This window comes from Anas acuta, chromosome 15 (assembly GCF_963932015.1).
Source record: "Anas acuta chromosome 15, bAnaAcu1.1, whole genome shotgun sequence".
NCBI lineage: Eukaryota > Metazoa > Chordata > Aves > Anseriformes > Anatidae > Anas > Anas acuta.
This window is the reverse complement of record NC_088993.1, coordinates 12351186-12368638: the sequence shown is the minus strand read 5'-3', so window position 1 is coordinate 12368638 and position 17453 is coordinate 12351186. Positions and strand designations below refer to the sequence as shown.

The window sequence follows — 17453 nt, the reverse complement described above, 5'->3', positions numbered from 1 at the left end:
GTTGTATATCAGAGGTTCTGCTTGTTATTTATGAATAAAGTTGAAATTCTTTCAGAAGTAATCTTCACCAGAAATGGTTCAAGACATGTGTCCAGATCATTTTTAATTGATGATTTCTTGAGTTCATGAAAGTCTCATGCAGAATAATATTACATTTCCCAGAACATTTCAGGGGCCTTTGAGGTTTTTGAGATAGGAGTTGGGGTAAAACTTGAAAAGTAACTAGAGCAACTAAGTAGCCTCATGGCCACTGCAGCGGCAAGTACCTGTAGGCTCTTAAACTCTACAGTGGTTTTTGAAAATTTTATCATAGACCCCCGGTTTGACAGGGTGGTGAGCAAGCAGGTGAGCAAACCTGTTGACTTTTGTGAGATTCATGTTTAGGATTAACTGATCTTAGGAGTGCTTTCCTGAACAAGGGAAGTACCACCCATTATTTGCTAAATAAAGAGTGTAGCGCACAGCTTTGTTTTATGCTCTTAGAGTTGAAGGCAGAAATTCTGTTTGTATTCTGATTAGTTTGCAGTTTTCCAGTCAATTAAATAAGATATGGGATATTCAGTCTTCCTGCCTTGTCTCAGAGATTTCCAAAGATTTCTAAGAAAAAAAGAAATTGCTGGATTTCTTTGAATAGATCACACCTTCATGTTCCCAAGCATTCTCAACCCCTACTACCCTCACTGCTGAAAGCAGCCTGTAGCTGCTAGGAGAATGATCAAAGTGGAAAGATCCACAACAATGTCATCCTGACGCTTCCCAGATCCGTGGATGGGCAGTTTTCTGACGTGAGCAGTGGGACAAACACATCCTAATTAGACTTAGATGTCATTTTGACTGTGCTTATTCCAGGACCAGCCAAAGCTCCTGACTCTTGAAAAACTCTTTTGTGACCAACTATCATGATGTCCTCCTTCAACATCCTCCTTCCTTCATCCTGGTGGACCTAACTGCTGCAGTCCCATCTCCTCAGCTGGGTGCTCTCTCTTTCCTAAGCCTTGCTTACATCTTCAGCCAGAAAATAAATGAATTCCTTTGTGAGTTACTGTGGAAGGCACAAGAAATATTCAGTCATCCAGGAGCAAGTTGCAGCTACACCATGGGACCTACAGAAATTACTTATGGAAATTGCCTTTGCTGTGAAGCATGCAGGGAAACAAGCCCTTTCCCCCAGAGATTAAAACTTGTACCAGGGCAGTTGGTGCAGAGCAGCTCATGCCCAGTAACTTGCTTGTGTATAAGGCAGTGGCTCCCAGCCCCCATGGGTGTGCACTGTCAACTCTGTAAATATAGTGCTCCCCAGAAAAAAAAGTTCTTCCACTTTCTGGGCAACAGTGCTAAAATCCTTGTTGTCTGAAGAAAATCCAGACCGCTAGTAACTGAGCTGCAGTTCATTTAAGCCTTGCCAGATACTTTTTTGGCATGCTTCCACCCTTCTCCAAGAAAAAAAAGCTACTTGGAGAGTAGACAATTGACCCCGAGACTTAAAGCCTCAAGCCATTTTCTGCCTAGTTCAGCTGGTGTTGGCATATGCATTTAGGCTTTTAACCCCTGGCCAGGCTGTGCTTTCATCATTTCCATGATCTGCACAGAAGTGGCAGGTATGCCTGGACTGTGGATCCAAGGAGCAATTTACTCTGAGCAGCCAGGTTTACCATGCACATGCACAGATACATATAAAGGAAATCGCAGTTACCATCATAAAATTTCCATCCCCTGGAAGAAAGTTAGGGCAAAACTGAAATAAAATCTATCAACCAAGCAAAAAACAAACAAACAGAAATTACCAACAAAATGGGGGTAACAAAAGCAGCCAGTAGTGTTCTGAGTTAGGAAAAAGAAACATTCTAAAGTAATTTACCATTAGTCTTGGGATAGGCACCCAGAAAAGTAAGAAAGTCTCCAATTTTCTTAGAAATAATCAAAGTCAAATTGGAAGTACGATTCAATAATGTATTTTAAAATATAATATGTTATCCTCAACTCTTTTCCTTTCTTAGAATTTTAGCACCCTGTTAGCATAACCACAGATTAAAGTATCTGTACATTTCCTTCCTGTTATTACTGTGGCCAGCCCAATAAGATGGAATACCCCTCAGTTCACAAGCACTCTGCCCTGCTTGACATGAACTGTGCACCAAGGGAGAAGAGCACAGTTTTTTTATGTAAAAAGTTTTTTTAATCTCACTTCCTTATGGCAGTGAAGAAGGTTTGCAATTATGTGGCAACTGTTGTGAAGTTAATAAAAGCAGACATCCACAGAGATGCTGGTAGCACTTTCACCTAACTTTAAAGAAATCAAAGCGTTCTTCAAAGAATGCAAAAGCCATAGGAACTCAATATGAAAGGTTCTTGGTGGCTGGCTGTTATTTTCAGGTCATTTCTTTGCAGCAGCTTGCCATCTGTCTTGTATACTTACTCAGCTAAAAAGTGTGTAAGCTGTGCAAACCTTACTGCTTTGCAGTACTTCCCAGAACATTGTTTGTAATGAAGAAATCAGGAAAAGGTGGGTCTGGGTGAAGCCAGATTTTCTGTGTCGTATACCAGGTACTAGAAACCAGGATGGGAAAGGTATTGTACCAAAGCAGGCACTGGGTGGGAAGGGGCATGATAAAGTTACCGATCACAGTCTTCCTTAGCTCTCCAGGGTTGAGGAGAATTGTAAACTCATGACCTGGCCCTGCATATGGATAAAGTTTATACTAGGTAGATAGTGGCATGAGGTTTGAAGTTTCAGAGGTCAATTGTCTACCGGAAGCTTTTCTGCTTGGAGACGTGAACGTATGCCAAAACGTATCTGGCAGAGCTTAAATTACAGCTTCCAGTAAAGATGTTGAAAGCACCTGCTAAAGTATGTGTCTTGCAAAAATCTCTAATCCATACTTCTAAATATAAAAGTGACTTCCTGTTTATTATTTTAATCTTATAACCTCACATTTTTTACTTTAAAAAGCACCATCAACTACCATTTTAGAACAGATGTATTTTTTAGACCCAACAACTTCCCATTCTATTTAATGTCATGGCAACTTTCTACAGTCATTCTCAGGTTTTCTTCTTGTAAAACAACAGCAGTCAAAATACAGTATAGTGAAAATTAAAGGGAAAACTTTTCAGTATTTCTCCTAAATAGCTTCTTTGTTTACTGTATTAAGTTATATTTGGAGCTGTAAAGTAATATTATGGACAATAGATAAGATTATCTTTTTACTGTAGTTCAAATCTTCTTGAGGCCCTTATTTGTATATACAAATTGTCTAGTTTGTATATACAAAGATGAAAATTACATAGTGGTTTATGTGAGAATAGTGCTGTTTTTTAAAACTAGTTATGTTTTATAATCCATAGGTCACTTTTTGTTTGAATTCTTTCATCTTTAAGGTTTTTCCTGTTTGACACCTTTCTAATTTTGGAAGGATACTTTCTGAAATTTTAAACATAACTTCTTAAAGCTTGTAGTTTTCAGCTTGAATTTTTAGGATACTGAAAGCAGTCTCCAAGTTAGTATATTTATATTTAAGAAAAACACATTCGTACTACAAATAAACCACTGGCTTTATTTGGGAAAACTACCCACATATAAATATCCTTCATGTCTAAGACTTGCTTATTTTTCCAAGATGAACTAAACCTCATCTTCATTTTTGGATAACAAATATTAAGGCTTGACAAGACACAAAGCACAAATTATTACAAACAGATTTGAGGGAGGGAATTTAAGATCTGACAGTTGCAATGCCTGGAACAAATTAGATTGTCCACATAGATCACAAAGTGGCAACAACAACAAAAAAAAAGCTAAATATCTACTTTAAATCTGTGATACAAAATTACAGACTTAGTAGTAGAGGTAAGCTCACTCCTATACAGCTCAGAGATACGCGTTCATATTATGCTTTCAAAGTAACATGGTTATATTACTGTGGTAAGGTCACATTGTGCTTCTTTAGACAACGGGAGGATGGATGAGGCCAAGATGCATTCCTGTTACATTGAGCATTGTGTGACTCATTGCATATTCTCTCGCAGTTAGCACATATGTATATCGTGGACTATGAAGAACGGAACCGCTGATGCTCACAGACGATTTTTCCCACTTGTCTCCTAAAAAAAAACTAAAGTGAACCAAGTTGCGTGATTTTCAAGCCCACAAGAATCACACTGCTCATACTACATGGTGGAAAACAATAGAAATCTCTTGATCTGTGGAAAGTAGGTGGTCCTGATGGCTTTATTCCGCCTCATATTTGGGCATTTGCAGTTACACATTTCTGTCCAGCTGCATGAAAAAAGAAGGTTCCAACTATTACAGAGCTGTGATCAGCAGGTCAAGTAACAAGTAGGAATAATTCACTTGTGTACTCGCTTCTTTGGTTAGAGTTCCCAATTGCCTAAAACGGTCTGAGCCAAAACCTCAGCCCAATATTTTTTTAGGATAAAGAAGGAGATCATCTGAGCTGCTGCCATATAACATTGGCTTTCATTAGCTGTTCTGAGCCTAAAATAGCTTTACTTCCTACACCTTACAAGCAGAGCCACTTTCCTTTCTACTACTTATCTTTTTTTTTTCTTTTTTTTTTAAAAAAAAAAAACAAAACAATTTGAAAGGGAATTGTGGAGTTGAACTCTGTAAAAGGGCAGAATGGCATTGTGATGTATCATCAATGCACTTTAACATCATCATGAAGACAAAAGTTAATTGTTGACTTAGGCCTTTTCAGAGAATGATGTGCAATGGTTTTCCTCTTAGAAAACAATAGTTATTCTCAATCTGTTTCGTCTTTTGAAGACTGATATTGGAAATGGCATTTTTATTGGGGGAGTGAATGCTGAGCCCAAAGACTGTCAGATCAATGATTTGGTTTCACTTCAGAGTACTTTAAACCTGACACCCTTGGGTTGGGGGAATGACTATTTGCATAAACTGTTTATAGGCTAGATGTCAAACATCTTTTGGGGAGTCTTGTCAAGTAAGACAGTAAAATTAGTCTTAGAACAGATTTGTAGTAGCCTCTGTTTACAACAACTGTGTAACAGAAAATGACTATCCTTCACTTGCTCTCTCTTGAGTTTTACCAGCTTAATTCCCTTCTGGGCCGCAGACATAATGCATAATGCTTTAAAAAGAAACGTCAACCATACTGCTTAAAAATAGGTGTTGGAATGAGTTTATTTTCTGCTTTTAATTCAAACTCTGGTTTGTATTCCTCAATGAAATTGTCACTGCATTTAACAAATCATTTTACCAAACTGCTTCTTGTGCAAGAGTAAGAACTGTTCTTCACAAAAGCGCACAGAAACACATGTATTTTTGTGTGCTAAAATGAATAAAGGATACTGACATTCACAATGTAGTCCAAAATGTATTAAAATCTATTACACTTTCCCTATTGACCCTAGGAATTTTTTTGACAACCTCAGAGATTGGGCTAGATGATTTTAGAGGTCTTTTCCAACCTAAACAATTTTGATTCTGTGACTTTGGTTGAAGTTTGTACTGAGGACATGAATTAGCTGTAGTAAACCTGGGGTCCATCTGATGAAATACCCCACAGTAAGAGTGTATCCCTACATTCAAATATGCATGTGGTCAAGTTTGCAATGGATTAACTGAGTTTCACACAAATTTTCATAAAAACTTTCATACATTATGTTACCAGCTTCTAAGAATCCTAAATCTATTTATCCATTTCTCCATTTTTTGTCAGAAAAAAAAAAAAAAAAAAAAAAAAAAAGATCCAGGACCGACAGTATTACCTGATTGTTTCACCTTCCAGGAAAGTGCTTGGGCTTGTCAGGGTTTTTAAAACTTCTTTTTCTAGTTTCATCTTTGAGGAGAATCAGAAGTAAATTCAATGTTCTGTGCGAATTTCTTTCTGCAGGGAGTGTAAAAGTTTGAAAGGAAACGCTGTTGTTATTCTTTGTGTGATATTCTCCTACGTGTCATTCCTTCTGTAGTGGCAAAGAAAAGAAGCTGCAAACACCTTTTGTGGCTTGAGCTCTTTCTTGGCAGTCTGCTACCACCTGCCTATTTTGGATTCTTTTCCCTCTTTATTTCAACCCCTTGATCTTTGATGCTCCAGGAACATAAAGAGCCACAACATTGTCCGGAATCCAGCAGCGATGCTAATACTGCTCCTTTTCAGCTCTTTCCCAAGAGGTCCCTTGATCAGCTGAACTGCTCCATGGCCTCATCTAGCTCCTACTGAAACAGCTTTTCACTCACCTCAGTAGGAGCCAGATGAGATCTTAATTGAATATTGGGAAGATAAATTGGGATTGATTCCAGCTGTAGTTTGTAATATGCCTTTTCATCATAAAATGAAGGTATAAGTAAAATTAATACTGACAGTTCGTTGAATTTTGACCCTAGTTCATTTATTTTGGTCACTGTCTTTTCTCATGCGTAGCTTGAATACAGTTCTATTTCATGTTTTTAAAAACTGTTCATCTGCTACTCCGCAACTGGTAATAGGCTATGGCCCTTTCCTTTCCTATCATTTCCTGCTAAAGACAAAGATACCTGCGTATTTTCTTCATTATATTTTTCTTCACAAAACTTCCACAGAAGTAAAATTAATTCTTGTTGATTTCTGTTGTTGGCCTGTGACAGAGGGGGACATATTCTGCACCAGATAAATGCACACAGCCTTTCCTACCATCTAAACTCACTGACACATTAACAGAATGAAAAGGGTTTATTGTGGAGGTTTATAGCAGCAAGGCTACAAGCAAGCTGCAGAATACACAATTCATACTCATTTTAGAATACATTATCATCTCTCAGGAGCTGTATGATCAATGAGAAATTCAGCCCAGTGTAAAGCACCTGCCTAAGCCCCCCTTTCTCTAGCAAAGTTTTTACATAGGACTCAAGCGTAGGACTTCTCAAATTCTGTGTCATCCGGGAGTGATGCTGTGTGTAGTGGTATCAATCCATGCCGTGTTTCGAGAGGATGTTATCTAACAGCCTTTGGGCCAAACATTGCTTCACAAGTTCAGATGCCTGAGTTACAGATGAAGGATGATTCTGTGTGTAGCTTCCCAAATCCAAAGCACTTGGTACTCTTCACTAAGGAAGAAACAGATTTCAATAGTTATGTTTAAATGTGGGAGGCACTAAGCCTAGGGAGGGAAAAAAAACAACATTCCTTTTCAGAAGATGTTTCCCTGTCTTAAGTGTTTTTAATTTCATGGCCATGGTGCTTTTCGGCAAACCTCATTATACGTATCAACAAATCTCCTTCCTTTCAAGTTTGACAGTGTTAATAAAAAGCCAAAGTTGTGACAGTTCTGCTTGTTGACTGTCTGAGCCTCAAACACAAGAGGGAAAAGCTGATGCCAGTTAACCACAGGAGCTGAAAATGCAGAGAGTAAATACCGGCATTGTACTGAAGCAAGACAACTTGAAATTCTGTCCACAAAGCAGGTTGTTGCCCTCTTTGTGACTCACTGAGGAAACTGTTACGCTCTTGTTTTCTTTCTGTGTCCCCAGCATTGACTATTAGAAAGGAAACTGCTAATAGCTTTTTAGGTAACTGGCAGGAGAAGGAAAGCTGCAGCTAAAACCCCAAACTGGTTTTGCTTCTCTTTTTGTGTTGTGTCATGGTAGGTTTATGTCAACGGAGAGTGGGTCACCAGCATTGGAGAAGGAGGTAGCTTCGGGGAGCTGGCACTGATCTATGGTACACCCAGGGCTGCCACGGTCAAGGCCAAGACAGATCTCAAGCTCTGGGGCATCGACAGAGACAGCTACAGACGCATTTTAATGGTAAGTTCATGGGGAATGACTTGTTTATGGAGCTAATATTTTTTACTTTCTTTTGTAGTGCCAGTGCTTTTATTCTGTGATCAGATTACCCTGATGGCAGAAAGCTCTGCAGCCTCTGTTTCTATATAAAAGAGAGGACATGACAATAATATCAAGTAACAAAATCAAGTGAAGTAAAAGGTACCAAGATTCAGTTGAAAGATGCTGATTCAGAAATGCAGTTGAATAATGTTATGAATAACTGTTATACCTGAATAACTGCTGACAACTATGAAAGCTTCAGGCCTCCCTTACCCACCTAAGCTAGTGCAAGTCCTCTCCTTGTGCACCTCAAAATGTCATCACTACCCCTTGCCTATGGGGTCTTTGAACTTGTACCATGAACTCTTGAAGGCAGGCAATGCTAGGGAAATCCTAAAAAAAAAAAGCCTCGGTTGGACTCTGCCCTACATCTTTGTCAGCCAGCGCACAGCCACAGATACCACAGGATGCGAAGCTGCAGTCTGTGCTGACAGTTCATGGCCCTGCTCCTTTCAGACTCCCTGATCTCTGCAGCAAAGCTCAGCAGAACTTCTGGGCACCTGGGGTGTGTGCTAGGTTATGGGTTTGCTGTCAGTTCTTGAGTTGTGTGTTTATAATGAAAACTTTGACAGATAATTATCTTTAGCAATGTCATAACTTTTTTTTTGAGTGTTTGTTTCTGATCTCAATGTGCCTATTATTTCCTTTTCCAGAAAATATTCCTTCTTTTTTATTATTATTTTTTGGATAATTAACAGCTCTATGTAAAGCTTCTTTCTCAATAGGACTTTCCTATAAAAGCTGCATTGTTTCATTATGATCTGAAGAAAATTATACTATGCTCTCAGCATAATAAAGGAATGTGCATTTTGAGATCATATATATATATATCCAGCAGATGTCATGGGTAACTGAAAAATTAGCAAAAGGATTGAGTAGATTTTACAGTTAAATGATTAGTTCTTAAGCAACTGAGTGTACGAATGATCTTTATACTTGTGATGACTGCTAGATGTCTGTATGAAACATTACTGTTTTTCAGTCTGTATTTCATGGTCTGGGTTCTGTATCACATAAATGAACACCACGCTGACATCCAGGAGTGTACAGCTGATGGAAATACGCTCTATCCCCAAACGTTCAGCCTGGTAGTTCCAAGACAAGATATAGGAATAAAGTTGAGAATCATACTGTCTTCTCTCTCTTGTTATTAAGCAAGATGAAATTTTTGAATGCTTCCCAGTGCAGGGAAGCAGTCAGTAGTAACTGAGACCTTTCTTCAAGATATTTCTAAACCATAGGGCAGGAGAACTTCCTAACAGATTTAAGAGGCACACTGAACTTATTTGTCCCATATCCTACATGGATGCAATGGAGGGGTGTCTGGGATAATGGGTGCAATGAACCTGCATGCTGCAAGGAAGGATTGAAGGTATAAAAGAGAAGGTATGTAGGCAGAAAACAAATGTCAGTACAAGGCCTACGTTCTTTGGCTTTTTCAAGCATCGCTTTTTATGGCTGCCTTTAACTTTGCTATTTAAGAATTGAAGGTTAAGATTCACAGGCCTCATAGCCCTGAGGTAATTTCAGTCTCAGCAATGATGAAAACAGTGGAACCTAACGTGGTTCAAACTTGTGTGCAATTTGGGTTTGGTCATGTGTCCATTACCATCTGATAGCAGGCTTCAGGAGATGCATATTGGTTGCAGAGACAGGATTTTACTAAAAGGGATTGAAGTCCAAGTGGAATAGGCTATGTTTGTAATGCTGGCTTTAGCCATACATATCACTTGAATATCATGCATTTACTTCTGTTTGGCTCTAGTGTAGTGATAACTGCTTTTCAAATTCATTTTGTGAACCGGTGGCCACTGTACCTTTCACAGCAAGCTTATCTTCTGCATTGGATGAGATCTGTAATTTAACAGAACTTCCTTACATCTTTCTCTCCCTCTTTCTCCTTTTTTTTTTTTTTCTTTACAGTTGGGGCCATTAAAAATTCTATTACATTAGATACACAGACAACATAGTTGTCATATTCTCATATTTAGACATGAAATATTTCAGGTAGCAAGGTGATTTAATTGATGTAAGTATTAAAAATGTCCCATTTTTAGTGCTGCCCACTGCAAAAGCAATTTACTTCCCCAGACTACATAGATTCTGCCATCTTCTCATTTCTTTGTAGGTGCAGTGTGGATAATTTCTTGGCTGTAGGTGAAATAAGATGCCTGTCTTTGTGCATTCATATGAGGCAGGTTACAGTGGCTCCCTGCACATTTCCTCAAGCCCAAGAATTAATTACATCATGTTTCAGCGTCTGCATTTCTTACTTGAAGCTAACTCCACCGTTACTTGGCTGTTCTTGCTGTATTCAGTTTTAAGATGCAGTAGTATGTGCCTTTCAAGTCCCAGAAAGATTATTTCCTGACATTTAGCCTCTAACCTTATGTTTCTAGAAAGCTGCTGGATATTTTAGATGTAGAAATGCTTCTGCCTTTAAATAAGAAGTAGTAATGCTTAGGATAACTTTTGAAATATATCATTTAAGATGATTCAAAAACTGAGAGGGAGCACTGTTTTTTTTTATTTCCCGTTTGCAAGTACTTTTCCTGTTTGCAAAAAAAAAAAAAAAAATCAATGACCTTTTTCTCCAAAGACTTTTTTTTTTGTCTGTAGTCAGATAAAGTCCTTCCATAACCCGTGATAATGTTTTTTCTTTTGTCTGCATTCCTTCCTGGCCATGACCAGCCCCGTTTTTCTCAAGCTAGTGTTGAAATTTTATTCAAGTTGTAAATATTTATTTGTGAATCATGCCTTCAGGTCCACACTTGCCAAAAAGATTTTATCCTGTCATGAGACACTTGACTCTGTACCTCATTTCTCCTTTCAGGCTCTGTTTTGGTTCTTTGCTTCACATTCAGTCAGCTCTGGTTTTTATTTCTACTTAGTGCCATTTTCCCCACTTAGAAGTCTCATCGATACTGACTGGTTTATGGTATGAATAAAATGTATCTCAGGAGGTTTGGGAGTTTTGGTTTTCCATTTTCCTGGATAGACAAAGCCTGATGCAAAAAGTTCCTGCTGGCTTTTAGTTACAGTTGTCATCCATTTATTACTTTTGCCTGTCCCAAAAGAAGTTTGTTAAAATAGATATATTTCTTTATATTTCTTTGTCTCAGCTTAGGTACCCTGGTGGCTTGAGGGTCACATTCAAGTTTGTTTTAGCAGCTGTGATGATTGTAAAAGTTGGGATAGTTCTTTTTGTTCAGATTTGCAGAGAAACTGCTTGGCTTTCACTGCAGTCCTTGACAAAGTATTATACCATGAAATTCATCATACTAGATGGATTACAAAAAACACTTCAACATGTTCCCACCTCAGTACGCTCACAAATTATCTACCCATCTGTGTGTTCCATTTGTTTCATAAAATTATCTGTGCTGAGTTCCATACTTTTCACACTGTTGTAATTTTTTTTATGTACATATTCTCTGTGTGTGCATCCGCAAACAGAAATTTATGTATGTATTCTATATTTAATTATTTACATTCTTCTGGGAGAGATGTAAAGGAATTTTTGCCTTAGGATTCTCATCTAATTCAGTTGCTAAAATGTTGCTGCTTTCTTCTTTGCAATTGGGATTCAAGAGCATCACAGAGTGGGGAACATCCCAGGGTAGTACAGTATTTGTATTCTAAATATAGCAAATACCACAAATACCAGAGAAGCAAATGTCTGTATCCCAACATCAGATTGATCCCCCAGACAATTCAGTTCCCAGACTGAGGAAATTTGAAGTATTAATTTCTTGTAATTTCTTCTATAAGAAAGTCTGATTCAGGATAATTTAACTATCTTATGGTTCCCATGGTCCAAGATACCTGGCCCTGAGAGGGAAGTTGCATTGTATAAAATAGTTTTTGCCTGTATGGCAAACTTTGCTCCTAGAAAACAAATATTGGGATATAAGTAATGATAAAGCAAGGTTAGTCAGTTCCTAATGTTATGCCTCATTTTATTTATGCTATTTTGGCTTTGCTTTGCCATCTTTTCACAGCTTGAATCTGAGAACAAGTTCTTTAGCAAGTGCCTTTTTCCACTCAGATGAAGTCAAGTCAGAAGGACTTTGTGTTTCATAAAATGTGGATTGCATGGCTGCCAAAGCATAAAGCAAATCCAGAGGCTGTATTCTGTCTAACATCTGCACATCATAGCACCAGGACCTTGTGGGTACTGTTTTGATGGCCACTATTGCATTGCTTCTGTGACTTTTTTTCAGTCTCCTATAAGAATGTACACCCTAAGCATCATTCAATATCAGGTTTACATGGGGATTAACCGGCGCTGGAACAGTCCAGAAGGCCATTCCGGCGCTTCCTGCCAGCTGCATACCTGCCAGCATAACTCTTTTATTTGAAACTTGAGCCATGCTTTGCCTTTCAGTAGCCATTTGTTTGGCTTCTTACTGAAGGTGGATATTTCTAGGATGGGCTGGATGGAGATTTCCAGCCAGCCCTTCTGCACAGCTGAAAAAAGGGAGCAAGAAAGAAGACAGTAAGAGTGCTGGAGGGACAAAGCAAAGAGGCAAGCAGAGGGGAAGAAGGGCAGAGAACAGACCAGAGAAATGGGGAGGAAAAATGGAAGAAAACAGAGGACGTGAAGAAGAGCCAGCTGGAAAATAGATGCATCAGTCCTGTTCAACAAGACCCATTGTAATCTCTGTGGCATTCACTCTTCAGAGCCTGTGTATTGCCTAAGCTAAGGCCAGTGCTTGCTATGTTAAATGGCCCAAAAATTGGCTTTGAGCTGTTTTCTGGGTGGATTTGGCAAATGCAGGTGATCTCATTTTTCCTTGTGACAGTTTCGGGGAGGAGCACTGCAGATTAGAATATTAATGACTCTTCATAATTAGGGAGAACCTCTGTCTTTAGGAAGATGAGGTTGTGCCTGACAGCTCAGAATTGGGGAGAAAGTGAACAAAGGAAAGTGGGGAGAGGGAGAAGCAGCGACTATTGAAATAAGAAGATATTAATAGGTTAGAAAAAGCAGAAGTAATAAAGACTTTATAGAACATGCCATCAAGAACCCTGCCAGTACAGAATTATTCATGTACATTTACTATTGTTTTTATCTGGCTCGAGCAGTAAGATTTCTGCTGCTTCCCTTGGGAAGCTTTTCTGCAAGAGAATAAATCTTAAGTTGGGAAAACTTCTTTGATATTCATCTTAAATTAGATTTTCTTAATTTTCTCCTATTACTTTGAGTTATGTCAAATTATGCTGTATTAAATTGTCCAATCTTTCTGTCATATATCTGTAGGTGATTATCACTGTCTGCTGTAAAACTTCAGAACCATGCATGTTAACTATGAGCATCGTTTACCTATGATCCCAGTGCTGAGCTAACACATACGGGCTGAATTTGTTTTGCTCCTTCCCTATCAGCTCTCCCCAAGTGTTTTAGTGGTTCTGCAGGCTTGGTTCAGCTTTGGAGCACTTTTCTGGAGAAGAGGTACCCAGGCAGTGTGTAACACACCAGGTACAGTCACATCAGAGCCAAGGAGATGGGACTTCATTCCCAAATGATGTCTTTGGGTATACAGACCAAACTAGCCTTGTTGCAGGATGATGTTGCAAACCAGGTTCTCCTCTACTATCTGTCAATCTCTTTCAGCTTTACCGTGTTCCAGCTTTCTCCCTTTCCTCAAATGTCTGTGTTTTGGAGCTCTTTTCCTTTGTATTTTAAGCTATATTTTCTGAACAGAAGTTCATGCTATTATTTTCTGCTTCCATTTCTAATGTCTCTAGACCCACTCTTTTTATTTTCCTCTCCTGGGAAGCATTTGTGGTATCTCCTAGTCTGCAGATATTATTACTGTCTGATTTGTAGCTGCTTCTAGAATAACCATGAAAATACTGCATAAGATCAGACTTGCACATATCCCAGTGAGAGTGCTGGTTGACACTCCTACAGAAACTACTTGAAGGGCAATAGAAGAGGTTATGTGGTATTCACATTCCTGGCCTCATGGGTAAAGTGGCTAGACCAAATAAAGCAAGTATAAAAGGGAAATCAGGAGTTAGGTAACACTGCATGCATGGTGGGGAATGAGAGGGTAATATTGGGCTGATGGAGGAAGGTGGGAAAGTAGGCAGTCAGCGTGTTCTCTCTGTTACATAGCCAAGAAAGAAGATCAATACCAATGGCAATAAGAACATGCTTTGGTTTCTTGTAAGAATTCTACTGCTGTTTTTTTTGTGTGTTTTGTTTTGTTTTTAATCCTGTATTAGTGTTCTCCCAAGATCTCTTCCCCTTGTGCTTATGAAAGCTTGAGCAGGAAAACACACACAAGCAAAAATAAAGTGATGTTCTGGCCCCTGCTTGAGCGTGAACTATACATCTTCCTTCTGTCCTTCTGGAAGGGGAATTGGGATCTATCTGTGCTGAGTGGGAACCAGCCTCATGCTACATAAATGCAGAGATAGCTTCTGTGCATGCCTGGCATGGTGAGATGAAGCTCAGCTATCGGGTGGCTCTGGGGACCCTGGAGGCTGTTGTTTGTCTCCTCCAGGAGAGATGGAGGGCTGCAAGGAGCTATTCTACAGGCTGAGTTATGAGCCATTAGTTGGATCACCTTGGGTTTAACTGCATATGCTGGGAAATAGGATTTTAAAACCTCACCCACTAGTTCTTCAACAGGCTTTGTTTTCCCTTACCTATGTCAGTAGTATCATTTAGAGACATGGGATGTTTAAGTTATACATGAAGAGTAGTCCCAATTGCAGCTGAGTTTTGAGATAATAAATACACAAGACAAATAATACCACATTACAGATAATGATAATAGCACATTCAGTTAGTTCTTTCCCCTTCTGTTTTGCTTATGCACTTCTCTTCATGGTGAATTCTGTACCTCTGCTCTTAGTTTAGCCAAGAGCTAACACACCCATCGTCCTGCAGGAAGTGATGGGCTCTTGCCCTCCGGGCCAGCCGGGATGCCAGCAGTCCCTACCTTCCTGGGTCTTGTCTGCGTCTCTAAATACTCAAAGCTGTGGTCAGGCGGCACTTATGGCTGCTGATTACTGCTTCTTAAAATTCGTCTGTGTCCACAGTCATTTAAAAAGCATTTTCCACATCTGTCCCTGGGTGCCCCAGCCCATCGCGCTAAACCACCAATCTGGTTTTCCACAGCTGTCAATTTTGCTGGTCTAGTTTCCACTCGATTGTAGGGAGGAAAGCAACAACTGCGCAGTGTCCAGTTTTCCATTCTTTGTCTCATGGTGAGCTGTCAGGATTTGGCGTGGTTTGCAGAGCCTCCCCTGTTTGAAGTTCATTTTTTTCTTTTTGGCACTTCAAATGCTCCGGGGGCCTCTGAGGTTGAGAACCAGGTTTGTCAGACAGAGAGGTCAGACAGGGGTTAGTGATGCTATCTCTGAGAGGCCAACTGTCAGCACCACGCTCGGAAATTATGAAAGGGGTGCAAAGGAGGGAGACCTCGGTGGCTGCTGATGATCCATGGAGATCTGGGGGGAGCAGCAGCTTCTGCTGGTGCTGGGGCTGTTTCGGAGCAGAGGTGGCCCAGGAGTTGAGGCCCTGGCAGCCTCTGCTGATGCTCATGCTAGAAGCTGGAGCCATGGCCTGCTGAATTTGGTGGATGAAGTACTGTTTCTTTTGGTTGTTGGATCAGGCCTGAACTGAACGGTGTGTGTAGGAAGAGGGACGATGTTAACTGCTTAGCTATATCAATGTGCTTGAATCCAGTAGCCTTTCCCAAATATTTCTGAATGCTTTGATAGCAAAGGGTGAAATGTTTCTTCTCCTTTTCCTTTGTATATCCCCACTTTCTCTGCTTCTAGCACTTACCAGTGCTCACTTTGAGGAGTAGAGAAGTGTCTTTTTCTGTGGCAGACACTGACATTTGCTTTTTTCTTTCTGGCCTATGAATAAATGCAATCTTCATTTCCTTTCCTTCAGAAGATGAGCATTATCACCTCTATGCTGTTCTCCTGCTTTGTAGATTTGACTAGCAGGCACCGGACAACCTTCAATATCTACCAAGAATTTATCCAGACAAAAATGATGTGGGTTGTCATATGGTACAGTAAACTACAGGGTAGCAAGGAAGACTCTGGAATTCCTCTTTGGTATCTGGGAAGGGTTTCTTTTCCGGTCACTTGTATCCCTGAAGGAGTTATAGATTAATTAATAATTTTTGTCTTGGTAAAGTTGCACTGTGTTTATTCATAACTGACAATATCTCTGACAATAATGTTTTCTGGAATGGCTGCTTAAGAGTGCCTTTCTGTGGTGATCAGACTTCACGTAAGCATAAGTTTTCTCAGTAATTTGTTACATAAAAAGTCTCACTAAATTGGGAATGACTTTGCTGGTGGCTGCACATACATTGATGGATTGTCTGCTCCAAAACATTTAAATCTTGTTAAAAATAATATGAATAGGTTGTTCAGCTGTAACAATACATACAACATTGTACACGATAAAAACAAAGGCTTACACACAAACACTCCTGTCATGAAAGAGGTTCTGACCTAAAACGGCGGGACCCGTGAGGGGGCATTTTATGTTTTATCCTACTTTGTAACTGTAAATTCCCTTCTAGTAGGGCCTCATTGGTAACAAGATATATATTGAATTAGCTAAACAGTTAATTGATGAAACTCTGGCTTTAAATGAGTGCCTGTAAATAATGGATACAATACACCCTTGGTGTCCAGTAACACCAGTGAAGTCAGTGAAATTACACCAGGGTTGAATTTGATTCCTTCTGTCTTTGCTTATCAGGAATACAACTTGCCCAGACATTTTATGGGGAAACATTTGCCTTAGGCTGTTTATACTGGCTATGCTTAGAATTTGGAAGGGGAGGGGAAAAAAAAAAAAAGCAGCTGTAGGAAGAAAACACAAAAATACTTTGTGTAATGTCCTACCTTCTTTTTCTCTCTCCTTTAATAACAGGGCAGCACGCTGAGAAAGCGGAAGATGTATGAAGAATTCCTGAGCAAGGTCTCCATTTTGGGTCAGTTGCCCTTTGGACTTGTGTGTTAGTTCCTCTGTTAGACATGCTGGCTGAATGAATTTTGGTCTTTGATGGCGTGATGAAAGCCATGGTGGTCAAACAGGAGATCTCACAGTTGCATCATTTCCTAAGGAAAGAAAGTGTAAAAGGCCCTTTTTTAGGACTTGTTTTTCTCATTCTTTAATAAGCACTGAACATTTATGTTAAGGGCAAATCTTTCCTTAAATATGCCAGCAGGCGTGCACTGGTAACCTTTCAGTAGCTGCTGTTACTGAACTGCATATAGATAGAAGAAAAAGCAGTACAGAATTATGAATTTATCATGAAGTCTAGTTACATCCTTTCAGGTGACAGGTGAGAAGCTTTTTCCTACAAGAATACTGTATTTAAATGCACTAAGCAAACTACCCTCACAAATCAAAATGGACTGATTTTTTTCTTCTGTCTTTTACAGCCTCTGTCTCACATTCTTAAAACATCTGTTTAGCTTCTTGTCCTTGGATTTTGTTTCCCTTTGATTAATGTGATAGCCACGAAATTCGGACATGTTCTTGATGGCCTTCAGTAGGAAAAACAACAAACCCATAATGCCTGACCAATCAATCACCATTAGGAGAACAAAA

The 17453-nt window shown here is 39.4% G+C and overlaps 1 protein-coding gene across 3 annotated transcripts in view; it reads left to right on the top strand.

The window, feature by feature from the left end:
- The window catches only part of PRKAR1B (protein kinase cAMP-dependent type I regulatory subunit beta), a 101323-nt gene that overhangs the window by 60698 nt on the left and 23172 nt on the right, over window positions 1-17453 (top strand). For all 3 annotated transcript variants that reach the window (XM_068699395.1, XM_068699396.1, XM_068699394.1), the window contains exons 7-8: window positions 7610-7768; window positions 16770-16830. In XM_068699395.1, the coding sequence (XP_068555496.1) occupies window positions 7610-7768; window positions 16770-16830 (220 nt within the window). The remainder of the gene's footprint in view (window positions 1-7609; window positions 7769-16769; window positions 16831-17453) is intronic.